The 14,166-nt window shown below is 37.5% G+C and overlaps 1 protein-coding gene across 7 annotated transcripts in view; it reads right to left on the bottom strand.

Moving 5' to 3' along the window:
• Positions 1 to 14,166, bottom strand: part of Adipor2 (adiponectin receptor 2) — a 79,879-nt gene that overhangs the window by 16,195 nt on the left and 49,518 nt on the right. For all 7 annotated transcript variants that reach the window (XM_063231333.1, XM_003463711.5, XM_005000926.4 and 4 more), the window contains one exon: positions 322 to 441. In XM_063231333.1, the coding sequence (XP_063087403.1) occupies positions 322 to 441 (120 nt within the window). The remainder of the gene's footprint in view (positions 1 to 321; positions 442 to 14,166) is intronic.

Raw genomic sequence — 14,166 nt, 5'->3', positions numbered from 1 at the left:
TTATCAAGCACTCCCAATCATGTTTCATTGTGTCTTATCTAATCAACAAAACATTTACGCTGCTCACCTGTATCAGGCAAGGTTTGTTTCCTACCTGGATATTCTAAGTTTACCAGAACTTTAATGAGGCTGCTGCAAGCACACTATACCTTGAACAGAGTTGAGGTCATGAGACCACTTCCATCCTCATCCCACCACAAATTTTCCCAAAGCAAACCAGAGGTCAAAGCACCACCACTCTAACAGTTTCCGTTTGAGAAGGACTAAATAGATGTACAACGGAAATGACAAAAAGAAATAACCGAAACACTTGAATCTCACCTTACAAACAAACTCTTCCATTCTTTCCATAGCATGATGGGCTTGTAAGAGGGGGGACATGCCCATGAACCCCTCATCTTCCTGAGAAGTGTCATCATTGCTCTTGTGTTGCTCAGACCCCTGCAAGTCAATCACAGAAACAGTCAAAAACAGAAAGGAACCAAATGATAGAATCAATATACTTTCCTTACAGAACTGAAATGAAAAAAAATTTAAGGTCAAAACCAGGTGTCAATGCTATGGTAAGTAAAGTCAGTTTATTACAGAATTATCAGTGTTAAAAATGAACAATAATTGCTCAGTTCTCTGGCAGATGGATTTACTACTACAGTACCACTGTGTCTGTTTCAGGAGTGAATTTCTGGAGTAGATTTATTGATTTCTTTTTGGTTTTATGAATCATGTTTGCAAACCACACAGTATTATATAAAGCTGAGAAACTACTGAGGGAAAACTCTCCAAGAATCTCACCTTAAAGTAACTGTAATACAATGTGCTAAGTGTCTTAGGGGAAAAGAAGATGAGAAAACCTTTTTGCTAGGTAGTGCTGGAACCCATGGCTTTCTACATGCTAAGCAAGTACTCTACCACAGAGCTACATACTCGCCTGACACTCAATTTTTAACTCTAAGCACAGAGGAAAGGGTTTGATGGAGGTCATCTAGTTAATCCTGACAACCACTCAACTAGGTAAGCATCTTTATCCTCATTTAATATATAAGCACATTAGGGAAGGAGGTTAAATAAATCACCCAAGGTTAAAGCTAGTTAAGGAGAAAAGTTCTTTTAAAAAAAATTCAAAATATACTGTCCTTCCACATTCCCAAGGAAATAATTTGTCCAGAAATCTCAAACAAAAAGTAACAATCTGGTAATATTTTAAGAGTTAACTTACTAAAATTAGGATTTCTGCTTCCAGACACTCTTCATAATAGTTTAGACAAACAGTATATAGAAACAGTAATAAGGGCAACAAACAGGAAACCAGGAGGCAGGTAGCAGGCTAACAATGATAGGGTTTTTTTTTTTAAATGCAGGTCTTTCGATCTTCCTCTATTTTACCACTTATATCTAAAAGAGAAATGCAAACCTCCTCTACTGTCTCCTTCACCTCGAACACTGTGACACTGTAACTCAGGGAGTAATGACAGCACACGAGAACTGTAATTCCACATCTTAGCAGAGTTTGCTAGATAAAGGGTGCTACTAATAGGACTGCATGAAGAAACTGATCCTCCACCTTTGATCTGAAAACCAAGCAGGTGAGAATGAACACACAAAGGCAACTGGGAATCTTACTACAGCACTCTGAATTTGAACATATTTAAGAGAAACTCTGATTTTATCTTCTTCTTTGCTTTTTAAGATACTGAGGCTATTATGCAGCATATTACACACCCAATCTCTGACCCTAAAAATTTTATATTCTCCAGAAAACGTCCTGCTATGCTCACTTAAAATTTACCTACCCATTGGCCCAGGACTCAGCTCAGTTGCATAAGCACCTATCTGGAAAGCACAAGATCATGAGTTTGATCCCCAGTACGAAAAAAAAAAATTTTCCTACCTCTGCTTTTCATGCCTAGCCCCAGCATATTTTGTGTTTAAACTCCTTCCTAACTACCGTAGTCTAGTACTTCAACTTTTGTCTAATTATTACCAATCCCAGAACATTTTTAGATAGCCTCAACTCTGTGCCCTTTTTTTGGAGACAGGGCCTCACTATGTAGTTCACACTATCCTTGAGCTCATGCTCTCTCTGCCCCGCCCCCTCAGAAGTGGGACTGTGGGCACACAGGAATGCAGGTTACTGTGCTTAGGTATGGCCATCCTGTGGAGAGCTTTCAATTACAGTTAGTACCTACTCCACCCTAGGCCAAACGACCACTGTCACCAGAGAACACATGTCCAACCCATATAGTAACTGCCTCCCCTTCTGAACTTCTTCAGCACTTACATCTGTGCCCTTCCCCCAGACAGCTAACACAGACATCTGAAAGATACGAGGTTATAGTTCCGTGGGTTCTTATTTTTGCCTTACATTGTTTTAATGTGGAGTTTTTTACTTTTAGTATATCACTGCCTAAATTAAATTTAAATGCCTGTTTTTCTTCTCTACAGTTCCCAGAACATACATATGTAGCAGCTAAATTAATAAATGCTTTAAAAGATTTCTTTTTAATGCTGTGCCTAACATAAAATTTAAAGTCACGCATGGTGACACATGCCTGTAATTCTAGCACTTGAGAGGTCGAGGCAGGAGAATTGCTATGAATTCGAGGCCCTCTGGGCTACATATAGTGAGTTCAAGATCAACCTAAACTACATGGCGAGATGCTATCTCAAAAAAATCTTGAAATTCCAGCCAGGCATTGTTGCATACGCCGGCAATTCCAGCACTTGGGAAGCTGAGGCAGGAGGCTATCTGTGGGTTCAAGGATACTCTGTGCTACATAATGAGTTCAAGACCAGCCTGAAGTACACAGTGAGATCCTATCTCAAAAAAAAAAAAAAAAAAAATCCAACAAAACATGAATTATGAGGCTGGGGATTTAGCTCAGTGGCATAAGTGCCTGCCTTGCAAGCAGGCAGTCATGAGTTCGATCCCTGGTACCCATAAAAACGAAAAAGACAAAAAACACAACAAAAAAAACAAAAAAAAACCCACATGAGTTATATGAAATTTGAACACAGGCAACAGCTTGAAGTGATTAGCAGACTGATTCAAAAATATAAAATTATATATAGAATAGCTCAAATATTTATGCACGCACAGTATGTATTTGATTCTTCAAAAGAAAAATAAGAATCTTCATTCTTAACACAAATAAATTATGTTAGTAGTTTCAAAACTACAAATAAGCACCTAAGATAGAACATAGTTAAATATTTCCTCTAATATCACAAGTAAAATCTGATAGAATTGCAGGCAATCTGAAATATCAGTGGAATTACTTATAATCAATAACTTTTAATATTAGGGATTATACAGTTGGATTCACAGAGGATTATCACAGAGGATGGGTTAGCTTCACTGGTCAGAGAACAGACATTTCACATACTTAACCATCCCTTACAGAATAAAAATGAAGACACAGATATCTCTTTTACAAGGCATGAACTATGTTACGGTTTGAGAACTGGTGGTCAACTTAACGCCAGCTGGATTACATCAGCATGGCACTGAGTGAAGATGCTCCACCTGAGGAAAGTTGCCAGGATAAATAGGTGGAGAAGAAGGGAGGTATTGAGGGTGGAGGCCTTAAGGAGGCATTGTGGGTTCTCCTACGAGTTGCTGTCTGAGCTGTTGGTTCTCCGGGAGAAGCTTTGGTCTTCATATATCGAGCATTCCTTCCTGGCTACGGAGGAGAAGACATGTGCTGCTTGGTCTCCAGGATGAACTCGTCACACTGCTTCCTGGCATGTACCAGACTTTGCTTGTCGGAGGAGGAGCTCGGGGCCTCCGTGTCTCTGAGGACGGCTGTGGTGCCTTTCAGGATAGCCCTGTTCTTTGTTGTGAATGTGACTTCTCGGCTCCAACGTAGAACCCTCATCCCACTAGCACAGCTCCTGCATCCTGCTGGCATAGACTTTCTGGCTTCCACCGCTGACCCTTGGGTCTTCCCGGCACGGATCCGTAAAAGAGACTGGCTTTGAGTCCTTCTTGTGGGCTCTGGACCTCCAGTTGGACTCGTGGGAGGCACTGTCCTGAGCTCTGGGTTTTTATCTGGACTCATGTGGCACATGTGCTGTGGGGTTTAGGCTCTTGACTAAATAATCTATGTCTTTGGTGTTGTGGATAGATTTCCTGCATTTTCCTGTGTTAACTCCTGGTGACCGTTATAAAAATATTATAAACTCCATGTCCTGAACCTAATTGTTCTCTGTGTACAAGCCCTGACTACAACAAACTATTATACACATGAATAGGAAAGACAAATGGCTCAACCAATCATAGGGAGTGAAGACAAATAGCTCTATGTCCTCAGCAGTACTAACACATGTTTACTGAAAGAAAGTAAAGAATACCCAGAATGTAGAACCTATGATCTAAGATGAGCACCAGTGTCTATATATTAAATATATTTCAGGACCAGGTAGCTTGCCATAAAATGCTACAATGGGTTAATAGTGAGTTCTGAAGAAAAACAATTATAGATACACCCAATATTTTTGACAAATTTATAATCTTTCTAAGCATCAGTTTCTTTAACTATAAAATAGCTTAAAAATATTATATACATATTGCGGATCTGTTTGATGATTACATTCAGTGAGTAAAAAGGAACTACTGCAGGGCCTCAAACTCATAAAGCGATAACCAAATGATGGTCTTTAACGTATGGCTAGGTTCTAAATACGTTAAGGTCGGGTATCCCAATCGACTGAGGAGAGACAGATGTAAATATGTACAGCAAAGAGTGACAGAAGAGTAAGAATACGGTCTTTCTGCAAAGTTAACTATGTTTGACAACAGAAAAGTAAAAGAAAAACCTAAAATATGCCAATTTTGCAGGAGTGCTGCACAAAGTAAATGCAATATGAGGCTAAAGAAGTTAATGTCCATCAATATATCAATAATCAAAATGTGGTAGAGGCATAAAAGAGACAATTACTCGGCCATAAAAAATAACGAGACTCGAGACACAGGCTATCACATGGACAACCCTCAGAAACGTTAGGCTAAATCAAAAGGAAAATACTGTACAACTCCACTTAAATATTTAGTATAGACGAACTCATTGAGACACAAGTAGATCTGAGTTTTCCACATGCTGGGGTAAGGAAGGATGAGGAGTTATTCCTTAGTAAGTACACAGCTTCTGTTTGGAGTAATACAATCACACAACACTGTGAATATATTTAATGCCAATGAGCTGTATACTTAAAAATGGTTAAATGGCAAAACTTTTATACTCTATAAAGTTCAGTACTACAATAAAAATGAAGAGGGGGAGGGGAATTCATAGCAGCGTTACCCATAACACTAAAAACCCTGCAATCATCCAATTATGTAACCCCATACATGTGATTATATTTGATGTAATACTGTATCAATAAAATACATACATGCAAAACAACATGATTGAGTAAAAAAACATCCTGAGCATCAGACAAACATGAAAGAGTGTATACTGTATAATTCCATTTACATGACTTTAATACTTTCAATAATTTTGTCTCCAGTGGTCCTTACACAGATGTAAGAGAGGTTTTTGGAATCTTTGTTTTTTCACCATAATCAATTTTATTGCATAGGAACCAACCAGTCACTTTCCAAGGCCTTTAGAATGACCCACAGCTGAAGCTCACAGACAACACTGCAGCATGGTGGTTGTATAGGATTCATATATATGTAAAATAGCACAGTGGTTGAGTAACCTTGATCTAAAGAGAGGACAGAAAGGGTCTATATAACTTACATATAAATGAATATTACGAATGCATGAGAAAAAATATTTTGTTATTTTCTGTGAAAGATGCTAGTAATAAGCTATTTACTAAGTGCTTACTACTGCCAGAGCTACACGGTAAAATGAGTGGCATTCAAAGGATTCAAAAAGGGCCAGGTACAGTGGTACACACCTATAATCCCAGCACTCAGAAAGGTGAAGGCAAGAGGATTACATGAGTTCAAGGCCAACCTGAACTACACAGGAAGACCTTGCTCTTAAAAAGTCTACATTAAGCAGCCACTATGATATACTTGACGGCCCTGGTGTTACATGATTTGTTCAAGATCACATATCTAAAGAATGCCAGTCAGAAGTTCAGCTCACACTCACAGAGGCAGTTAAAGTTCATGCTCTGTCCACTATATCCATACTGGTTTCTAATTATGAAACTGTCCTGTTGGCAGGAGGTGAAGTGTTGACATTTTGGCTAAGGGAACAAAGCAAATAGAACAAGCTTTGCTTGGCACAGTGATCAGCACCTAACAGGATGAACATCAATTATTTGTGTACCCATTTATGGACTGAAACGTTAACAGGAAAACAGAAAAGTTTTGTAGTTTATGCTGTTACTGACAAGGATATCACAATAACTGAAATCTGAAGCTGTGTTGTTGAGACACCGGTGTTATCTAACGTAAATCATGGTAACCAAAACCAATGCATCTAGGAACTTTGCAAGTTATGGGCTACCTATATCCACTGTTCACTTCTCATCTGCCCTTTTGATCTAAACAGCTAATCTAATTCAACAGGGTGCCAGCACATATGCAGAGGCACATCTGAAAGATTTGTAACTATACCCAGTTTGTCAGTACTTTATTAAGAAATGCCACCAATAATTTTGTCTCCAGTGGTCCAGAATATGTAACTACAACTCGCAACAGGAACATATTGTCTCAGTGAAGATACTTTCACCCCTACCAGCAATTCAACAATTCCAGAGTTTTACAAAAGCATTTTTCTTTTAGAAGCACAAAGTCTATTGATTTACCAAGTATTAACCCCAATTCCCACAATTCTATAAAGGAATGTGCCCTCAAAGAATAAATGCCTAAAATCCAAATCATTATTAGCTATTCATTGGTTTCAAACATTATGGAGGTGATAATTAAGAATCTACATGGTATGGTGGTTGTAAACAGTTTGCTTGGATAGACAGAGGATAATAAGAATAACATGTTAGTTAGATATGGTGGTGCACACCTGTAATCCTAGCACTTTGGGAGGCGAAGGCAGGAGGAGCACCACAAAATCAGCCTGAAACTACAAAGCAAGACCCCCTCTCAAATAAATAAATAAAATAAATAAATAATGAAAGCAACATGGTAGAGTTAGACATTGGATAGGATACAGAATAAAAATATCTTCCCTAGGGCACACAGGCAGGATTATAGCTATGGCATCACTAATGATTCAGAAAGCTGTATTAGGTACTATTTTAGAATAGTGTCTGTTTTCCAATATTAACTGCAAAGAACTACCTTGTATAGGTGCAATTACTATTTCAATTTACCATCCAGCAGTCACCATACCACAGAATCCAAAACTGTTCAACAACAAACTGCATCTATATTAAAATCATCCCATACAAGCACTAAATAAACACATGCTATGTTTTCTGTTGTCATACCTCTCACCCTGCTTTTACCAACACAAACTACAAAGAAACAGGATATTGTGAAAAATTAAAAAAAACAAAACTGAAATTGCCTAAAAGAAAGACATAAAAATTAATCCTCTGATGTTTTCTACCAGTAAATCACTACATTTAAACTTGAAGTCAATGCTTTGAAGTACAAAGGACATTTAAATGTTTTTCCTCCTACATTTAATGAAGTTCATTTATAAGAAAACTGTGGAAAGATAAAATTATGATATTCAAAAACACAATGACATCTGATAATGACCCAACCAAAGTACAGCCTAAAATAACAATTTCCTACAGTATGTTTATCATTTGGAAAAACAAAGAACCATAGAGTGATAAAGATGAAAGGTCTAAAGTGAAAATAATTCTTAAGCCTACTGTGAGTTTATCTGTTTTAACCTGATTCAATTCAATATAGTGATTCAGTTTAACAAGGATTCATTAAGACAATTAAGCATAAGATGAACAAAATACAGTCTCTACCTTCTATGGGCTTACAATCTGAAAGAGGACTGAATATATAAATGTTCTATCAGAGACATAAGGTACAGCTAGGGTTTTGGTCCTCAGAGAAAGCTGCATGAAGAAAAGAATTTTATAAAAATGAGTTAAAGGAAAACGACCAAGAGGGAAAAACAAAACTATCACTCTGAGGAAGACAGTGCTCAGTTCAACTGACGCTCCAGGCACTTTTAGGACAACAGCAAAATGTAAGTGACAGAATCAGACACGCGGGGATGGGAGGAGTCCACCAACAAGCCAAACAGCCAGCCTTTCTGGTAGGCGCGCAAGCCATGCAGGACCCAGGAAGAGACACGTCGGCACCTCCCATGAGCCCCAGTCCACTGGCTGAGAAGCAAGAACCCAGCCGGCCAGCCAGCCAGCCCCAGCAGCGGCTGGTTCAGAGGTCCAGCTGAGTTGACAGCCCTGAGGCACAAACAGCGTGTGAAGGCGGTCCTGTGTGGCTGGCTCTGAGGGCCTGGCCGCGGTCTGAGCCTCTTGGGAAGGGGACAGTATGAGCGCAGCAAATATGGGGTTTCCTTCTGCCTTGCTCTTGAGGTCCAATATTATTCTCGCTGTTCTATTTTGTTCTGATTGTTTTGTTCAATGTTCTGCTTTGACTGGTCTTACTGTTTTGTGTTGGTTTGAGTTTGCTCTATCTGATGGAATGGACAACTGTTATGAGGATAACAAGGTGCACTCCGGTGGTCACTGCGGTTTTCCTGTTAGCCTGCTTTGCAGTTCTATACCACTTTCACTGCTTTGTTTTGATTGGCTTTATTCTGTTTTGTTGGATTTTATTATCTTTGAAATATAAATAATTAAAGAAAATGTAAGTGCTAGTACCAGTAAGTGAGCACGCAAAACGTCACGGAGCCACAATCCTAACACCATCCACCATTCATAGCTACCAGAGAGAAGTCATGAAGTGGTAAAACACACAGGGCTGAGGACAGCACGTCTTTGATTAAAATTTGGCTGCCTTTACAGATGGTATGAAGAATGCAGAACTTCTCTATTCACATAGATTAATTATGAAGACTAAGCTTGAAGATCCCTGTGTCAGTACAACTTGATTGTTTCAAGAAATTCTTGCCCGAGCCAACCATGGTGAGGCACATCTATGATTCCAGCACTCAGGAGGCTGAGGCAGGAAGACCACTGCAGGTTTAAGACCAGCCTCAACTACATAACAAGAACACAGAAAAAAGACAAAAATTCTTGCCCAGGAAAATACAGACACAAACAACTAAATAAACTTCACAAAACAGTTTTAAAAATTTTTCAAAAATTCATTTAACTGAACAATATATTTCTCAATCAGCTAATTCTTAGGAAAAAAATTGTTCACAGGGAACCTACTTACTTATCAAACAAATAATCTGCTTATTATTTCCAATTCAAGAATTCTAAACTAGCAAGCATAACCTTTGCCCAGTCCCAACAAGATCTCCATATTAAAAGATCCACCTTACACTTCTTGAACTCAAACACCAAAATTCTGTAAATAATTGTCCACAGCTTGTCTCTTCTAAAACACTGGGAGGGGAGCCTAAGATGTGCTATGTACCTGTACCAACTCCCCACAATGAGTATAATCATCCTGTAACACTGCAAACATGTGCTGATTTAAAAAAATGTTTTAATGAAACACTATTGGCCAGGTGTGGTGGCGTATCTCTGCAATCCCAGCACTCAGGAGGCTGAGGCAGGAGCATCACCACAAATTCAAGGCCAGCCTGGACTACACAGTGAGGTTAAGGACAGCCTAAACTTTACAGCAAAACTATCTCAAAAATAATAACAATAATAACAATAGTAATTCATTTTAAAAATAAAAGGAAACACTATACTAAGACTCACACTTACTATAGTACATAATGAATTTGGCTTGGTCTGATCAAGTGGTTACTTTGATAATCTTCTTGCAAAGCTCACAAATTAAAATCAGTCTTAAATTTAGAAATTGGAAATAAGCAGTAAGGCATTAACAGGCTGATACAGTCACCTTGTTATAATTATAGGGAGTAGTGGAAAATTATAACCACCAAAAACTGACAGATAACAAAGAATAAGTACTGATGAAAATGTATGTCTAGTATTCTTCAAAGAAATTTTAGTCTATATTCTGATCTGACTAAAAATATACATGCTTTTTGACTGTATTCAATGTTATTTCTATCAAAGCTTGATGGTAAGGATCTTTAAAATCATCAATTTTTCTTTTTTTTTCTTTTTCCTTTTTATCGGTACTGGGGATCGAACTCATGACTGCCCGCTTGGAAGGCAGGCGCTTATGCCGCTGAGCTAAATCCCCAGCCCCAAATCATCAATTTTTTAATTCATATCAACTCTCTTTAATCTCAACTGAATTTCCTAGGCAGACTTCTCCATGGAAATAAAATTAAGTAACTGACAAGACACGAGTCTACTTACAAGATAGCTTTTTTATACTAAACTATTACAGTGAGGCATTCCGGAATATAACTGAAATAAACTAGTTCAACAGAATAATTCTGAGGTTGAATAAATAAAAGTTAGCACCTTAACTCCCTATTTATAAGGAAGAGTCTGGAACAGAGAATAAGTAGGACAACCATAAAAGTTGATCCCTAACACCTTGAAAATTCAGAGATAGAAAAAAAGCCATGAAATTGAAGATCAGGACAACCTAGTCTCAAACGTCTTTTATATTTTTGCCTAAAAGCTTACAAAATGCTAAGCTCTAACATTTCGTAAATACAGTTAAAAAGTGCACGAGCCTTAAGGCCAGAGGCTTAGCCAAAACCAACACGTAACAATACTCGTTTAATTTCAGATAATGGAAGAACACTGGAGCATGAGTCTACAGATCTGGAATTCAGACCCCAGGTGTCTAGGCATTTTTACTATCGTTTCTCCACCCTGTTGTATTCTTGACACTGCATCCCAACTACTCTCAAAACATTTTAGCATCAGGCAGCACGACTATATGCCACTGAACATCCAATAAATGTTAGCTATTATCATTACTGTTCCCTAGAAGTATCACATTGTTTCTTGTTTCTGGTCTTCACCTCCTCTGTTCTATTCGCCTGGAATGAATGTTCTTTAGTCCTTTCTCTAGCTAACACTGACACTTAGTTTTCCCTGCTCGCTCTGACCCTCACTCAGAGGTAGAGTTGCTCTTCTAGTACTGTACCCATGCAACCACACCGCACTCTTCCTAAAGGTACTAACTGACCTTTCTTTTCAATGCAACTGTAAAGCTGCTTAAGGGCAGAAATCTTGTCCTATCTTTGTATGCCCAAAGTGCCATTGCATGATAAAAAAAAAAAAAAAAAAACTAAAAACATCTACCTATAGAAAAATTAAAAGCAACACAGGCATCTATTAAACTAAGATCTCTTCGGATTCTTCCATTCTGGAATTCTAAAAACCACATTTGGATATCTGAAACCAAACTGATAATATTTAATAAAACTAAACAAGTCAGAAGTGAAAGTTGATGGGGCGAGTCAGGTTAAATTAGTTCCATTTAAAACAGAGAAAAGTCAAACAAACAGGCTAGGAACTGCCAGGTGTGGTGGCATATGCAGTAATCCAAACTACTTAGTAATAACTGAACAACTAAGGCAGGAGAGGCTCACTTCGAAGCCACTCTGGGCCACACAGTGAGACCCTGTCTCAAGATAAAAACAATCTTAAAGAGCTGGTGGGTACAGCTCAGTGGTAAAGTACTTGCCTAGTGTATGCACAAGGGAGAGGGAAAGGAGGAAGAAGGAACAGGAAGAAGAGGGGGAGTGAGGGGAGGAGTGAGCAGAGAAGGCTGCAGAAAAAGCAGCAAGGGCAGCAATGGTCAACAGTAAGATGAAAGACTTAGAAATCACACTTTTGAAAAGTCAGCAGTGGCTGAGGCTGGGCGTGGTGGTGCATTCCTGTAATCCCAGCATTCGGGAGGCTGAGACAGAAGGATCACTGAGAATTTGAGTCCAGCCTGAGTGACAAAGTGCGCTTAAGGCCAGCCTGAACTTCATAATGAAACTGTCTCAAAAAGACCCAAAAAAAAAAAAAAAAAGGTGGCTAAGAAATGCTTTTTTTAAAACAAAATAAATTATTAATCCTTACATGATCTAATATGAGTATTTCTATTCTCATTTTATAACATGGAAATCTAGATCAAGCATAGTAAATAAAGAAATTGAACTAAGAAGTTACACAGCTCTATGCAGTTTTTTGGGCTTTTGTTTGTTTGTTTTTGGTCTTTTGAGACACAGGCCAGCCTTGAATTCACTTTTTATTCCAGACTGGCCTTAAACTTGCAATGACCCTCCTGCCTCAGCTACTCAAATGCTGCGATTACAGGAGTGCACCACCACACCCAGTTCTATGCAGTATCTTGAATCACAACCTAATGACATTAGCTTCAAAAATCATTTTAATTATGGTAGCCACTGGTGATTTTCTATCATCTTGTATTGAAGTCCCATAATGCTTTTACTCTTTATTTTGATTGGTTTCAGTCTGCTTTTTATTATTCAATTTCAATATGTATGAGGGTATAGACAGCTACTCTGAAAGAGAACAAGAGAAATTATGATATTCACTGTTGATTTTCCTATTATCTGGTTTTGAAGGCCTGTAATGATTTCATTATTTTGTTTGATCAGTTTTATGCTATTTTGTTTTATTTGAATTTATTGTGTGCGAAGATATGGACAACTATTTCAAAAAAAAAGAGACACATTACGGTAGCCACTGTTGACTTCCTGTTATCTTGTTTTGAAATCCTGTACTGCTTGCATTGCTTTGTCCTGATCTGCTTTGTTCTGTTTTTATTCTCTTTAAAATAAAATTTTAAAATCATTTTAATAATTTTGGAAACCTATATTAACATTAAGTTTTGTCTATGAACTGAAAAGTATTTCATAACAAAGTAATAATATTACTTTGCAAATACAGGTAGATACAGTGATTTATAAAATACAAATTCAATCTAGATTCACAGTCATGTATTTTTCAAACTAACACTAAAAATATGGCCATCATACAAGGGCTTATCAAATGTTTTTCATATTGTAAAGGGGAACAGATCACCTTCTTGATCCATTCCTGAGTATGAGATAATAGAAAGGCACTTATGTTTACCAAGAAACAAATACTTCAAAGTTCATAGAAACATTTTTTTATAATAGTCTCAAACTGGAAACAATACCAATTGCTTCAATAACAGGATAAATACTATAGAGCAGTAAAACTGAAAATCCACAGCTACACCAAGAAAATAAAGATTCACATCAAAAGCACAATGCTGAAAGAAGCCAAATCCAATTGTACATTCAGAATTATAATGATATAAATTACAAAAACAAGCAAAATGAATCTATGCCAGCAGAAGTCAGTACAAAGTTACCTTGGAAGGAACCAGTGATTACTATTACAGGAACCCATGAGAGCTCCAGTTACAAACTAGTCATAGCCAGCTTATAAACATTTATCAAATTATCTTTTAAATATATATATAGAATATAAAGAATATACATTTCTTCATGCATGCTATAATTTAATAAGGTTTTTGTTCTTTTTCAGAGACCTCCTAATCAAAAAAGTTGAAAAATAATGCTGTGGAAGATATCAGAGACTCAAATTCGGGTCACTCTCAACACTAAACCTTAAGTTTTTTCCTTTCCCAAACCCTTTGAGATTACCAACTGATACACATAAACAGCTTCACTAAATAAAACCAAGCATAATAAAAGCAAAAAAAGAGCTGCTTAACTGAAGATATCTCATTGGATTTTTGGAAAAAAAATAACGGCCCTCCCTCATCTTTTATCTTCTAACAGTATTAAAACTATGATGAGGAACCACAGAAATGGTGAGGTTAATAAAAATCACTAGTTAAACATTTTCATTTTAATGTAAAACAAATGAGGCCCATAGAAATGAAGAAATTGGACAGCGTCACACTGCTGTTTGACAGTGGGGCCAGGACTACAACTCAGGCTTAATCATTCATCAGATTCTTTGCTCAAGTATGCATTAAGTAAATACAATATACCTAGACTACTTTAGATGCAGAATAGACGCAGAGGATAAACACAATACTTAAGTGAAAGGAGACGGATATCCAAGTCAATCATTTTCACTAAAAAAGATTACAAATACAGTCTAACAAAAAGAAATATAAAAACCACAATCTGGCAGATCAGTTTTGGCTTTTGGATAGGAGAGTCTGCCCCTTAAGGTGAAATTTAAGCA

The sequence above is a fragment of the Cavia porcellus genome, unplaced genomic scaffold (assembly GCF_034190915.1).
Source record: "Cavia porcellus strain 051 isolate PalLab524CR breed Dunkin Hartley unplaced genomic scaffold, mCavPor4.1 scaffold_19, whole genome shotgun sequence".
NCBI classification, from domain to species: Eukaryota; Metazoa; Chordata; class Mammalia; order Rodentia; family Caviidae; genus Cavia; species Cavia porcellus.
Note: the sequence above shows the minus strand (reverse complement) of the source record. Positions and strands in the feature narration are given on the sequence as shown.